This window comes from Malurus melanocephalus, unplaced genomic scaffold (assembly GCF_030028575.1).
Source record: "Malurus melanocephalus ecotype Western Australia unplaced genomic scaffold, MMel_1.1 scaffold_307, whole genome shotgun sequence".
In the NCBI taxonomy this organism is placed as follows: domain Eukaryota; kingdom Metazoa; phylum Chordata; class Aves; order Passeriformes; family Maluridae; genus Malurus; species Malurus melanocephalus.
In genome coordinates, this window is record NW_026623539.1 from 868818 (window position 1) to 872438 (window position 3621).

Here is a 3621-nt window from a genome sequence, read left to right on the forward strand (position 1 = left end):
GATTTTTTTTTCACTCTTTGTTATTGTGTGCCCTGCCCTGTTAAATATATCAATTTTCTAATTTAGAACCAGCTCTGCATTTCTGTGAAATGATAAAACAGCATTTCCTGTGATACACAGTGTCCATTCAATGACATTTACAATCTTTGTGGAAATAACAGACTTTGTATGGACCAGTAAATCAGAATAAATCATTTATTCTTCAGCCTGGGGTGCTCATGTAGGGTTTAAACCTGAAAAGTAACACAAAATACTAAATCAACTACCCCACTTACTTTGATATAGATTTTTTTTTAATTTAAATGTACATTTTCAAAACTTTTTTTTWAWWWTTTTTWWTWWTTTTTTTAAGCTGTGTTGTTTTCTTAAATATATTTAGTCAGGTACTCTTGAACATTATTTTGCTGCCTGATTTTTGAATTTTATTAACTTCTAGAATCCTGTTGTAGTGGGATTAAAAATATTATTTAAATGAGTAAAAGTTTTCTTGTCCATTCATTGCTATTAACCCATGGACATTTTTGTAACAGATTTACAGGTAAATAATTATTCCTTTTTTTTTAAACAAAACGCTTCCTTTGTTCCTGGATTTGGGTTCTGTGTTTGCTTTTTGGCTCTGCCAGATTAAATCCTGTGTTTGCCTTTAGGGTCATGAAACCTCTGGACAGCCAGTTCTGCCTAATCCTAAAACAGGTATGGAAACCAAACCAATATTCTGACATTGCTATGGCATTTTTTGATTGCTGTTTGGGTTTTTTTTTTTTCTTCTTTTGCCTGAATAACAGGAGATTGTTATTTCTTAGCAGAAGCATTGCTACATTCTGTTACCCTGAAACATTTCTCAATTTCTCAATTCTCAATTTCTCTATTCTCAATTCTCTTTTCTCCTGATTTAAATAATCAGTAATATTTACATATTTGYAACGATGGAGGTTTGAGGCTGGTTTTAACTCTGGAGGTCTAAAGACAATTTAARGTTGATTTTTTTTTGCAGGGAAGGATTTGAAATACTAATTCATAAAAGATTTCACAGTTGCAKGAAAGCAGGTGGCTCAAGCCCTTCGAAGCTGGATTTGCTGCACAAACCTGAAATTTATGTGGATAAAGAAAAAAAAACCTGGAATTYGTGGGAATAAAGAAAGAAAAACCTGGAATTTGTGGGAATAGACAGACAAAGAGCRGTGAAAAGGGAATTTTTGTACCTTTTCAGCCCCTCAGGGGATGCTGCCCTGCTCTGAGAGACCCTGAAGCCACCCCAATAAACTGAATTTTCCTTTTAATTTCTTTTTGAGCACCTGAAGCTGCCTCAGTGGCCCAATTCACATTTAATTCTCCTCCATCCTGCCACTCAGCAGCTCCTGTGAGCTCCTCATGGAGTTTTTATTTGTTTTTATTTGGGTTTTTTTTCTCTTTTTCTTCTCTTTTTTCTCTTTTTCTTGTTTTTTTCTTGTTTTTTTCTTGTTTTTTTCTTGTTTTTTCTTGTTTTTCCTTGTTTTTCCTTGTTTTTCCTTGTTTTTCCTTGTTTTTCCTTGTTTTTCCTTGTTTTCTCCTTTTTTCTCTTTTTTCCTATTTTTACTTACTTTTCCCTCCTTTTTCATCTTTTTTTCTATTTTCCTCTTTTTCCTCTTTTTTCTCACTTTTTTTCCTCCTCTTTTTTCTCTCTCTTTTCTTTCTTTTTCTCTGTTTTTCTCTCTGTGTTTTTCTTTCTCTTTTTTTCTTTTTCCCTCTTTTTCCCTCTTTTTCCCTCCTTTTCCCTCCTTTTCCCTCTTTTTCCTCTTTTATTCATTTTTATCTTAATTCACCAATCCAGTTCAGAACACAACAATGCAAAACCTGCCAGCAGGTGGGCTTTAATACATTAATATATAATATATATTACACAATATATTTRTTTTTAATCAAAATAATAATATTTTGTATAGATTTAATTTTTATCAATATAATAATACTTGGCATATATTTAGTTTTTATCAATATATTGATAAATTTAATCTACCTAATTCTCTCTTCCCCCTTCCAGGTGCCATGTGATTTCAGAACATTCCAATCCCCAATTTTCTTTAGTCAGGAACAGAATCAGCCAAAAATCTTTGATTTTAATATTTATTTGCACTCTGGAATGCCCAAATTGTGCACTYTAATTCCATTTTTTTTTGTTTTTTCCCTCTCAGGAGTTGATATCTGTGAGGTGTGGTGCAGCCAGCCCCTGGAGAGGTTGAGGGAATATTGCACCTTTATGAAAATCAATATTTTCGCAACTCTGTTCTCCACYGGGGAAAGCTTTTCCTTTTTGGAGGATCACGGGTGAGTATCCGTGTCCTCCACGAGGYTTTTCCCTGAATTTTCCCATTTTTCCTTGTTCCCTGGGAAAATCCCCCGTGTGCTTTCAAACTGGGGTGCACTGGGGTTTGGGAATCTGATTTTTGGGAATATTTGGGCTGAGGTGGTTGGGGCCGGGGGTTCTTGAATCCACAGAGAAAATAGGAAGGATGGGGTTTGGGATCTTTGGGGATCTGGAGTTTGGGATTTTTGGGAACTGGTGTTTGGAATCATTGAGGATTCAGAGTTTGGAATTTGGGGTTTGGAATCATTTGGAAATCTGGTGTTTGGAATCTTTGGAAATSTGGAGTTTGGAATCATTTGGGGATCCCGAGTTTGGCATCTTTTGGGAATGTGGAGTTTGGAATCTTTGGGGATCTGGAGTTTGGGATTTTTGGGGGTCTGGGCTTTCGAGTCTTTGGGGATCCAGGGTTTGGCATCTTTTGGGAATGTGGAGTTTGGAATCTTTGGGGATCTGGAGTTTGGGATTTTTGGGGATCTGGGCTTTCGAGTCTTTGGGGATCCAGGGTTTGGAATCTTTGGGAATGTGGAGTTTAGAATCTTTGGGAATTCAAAATTTGGAATCATTGGGGATCCAGAGTTTGGAATCATTGGGAATCTGGGGTTTGGAATCTTTGGGAAATCCAGAGTTTGGAGTCTTTTGGAATATGGAGCTTAGAATCTTTGGAAATCTGGGATTTGGAATCATTTGGGATCCAGAGTTTGGAATCTTTGGGAATCTGGGGTTTGGAATCATTGGGAATCCAAAATTTGGAGTCTTTGGGGATCTGGAGTTTGGAATTATTGGGAATTTGAAGTTTGGAATTTTTGGGACTCTGGGCTTTGGGATTTTTGGGGATCTGGAGTTTGGAATCATTTGGGATCCAGAGTTGGAATCTTTGGGAATCTTGAGTTTTGCATCTTTTGGGATTGGGTTTTGGAATATTTGGGAATCTGAAGATTGAATTTTTGGGAATCTCGAGTTTGGCATCTTTGGAAATCCAGAGTTTGGGATTTTTGGGGATCTGGGGTTTGGAATTTTTAGGAATGTGGAGTGTGGAATTTTTGGGAATGTGGAGTTTGGAATCTTTGGGAATCTGGAGCTTGGATAAAATGGGAATGTGGAGTTTGGAATCTTTGGGAATGCGGAGTTCGAAATTTTTGGGAATCCAGAGTCTGAAATCTTTGGCAATCCTGAGTTTGGCATTTTTGGGAATCTGGCATTTGGAATCTTTTGGGATCCAGGGTTTGGAATCTTTTGGGATCTGGAGTTAGGAATTGTTGGGAATCTAGAGTTTGGGA

At 36.7% G+C, this 3621-nt stretch overlaps 1 protein-coding gene across 1 annotated transcript in view; it reads left to right on the forward strand.

Moving 5' to 3' along the window:
* Window positions 1-3621, forward strand: part of TTC3 (tetratricopeptide repeat domain 3) — a 58456-nt gene that overhangs the window by 2311 nt on the left and 52524 nt on the right. The window contains exons 3-4 of the mRNA XM_057377217.1: window positions 648-693; window positions 2172-2304. Of these exons, the coding sequence (XP_057233200.1) occupies window positions 648-693; window positions 2172-2304 (179 nt within the window). The remainder of the gene's footprint in view (window positions 1-647; window positions 694-2171; window positions 2305-3621) is intronic.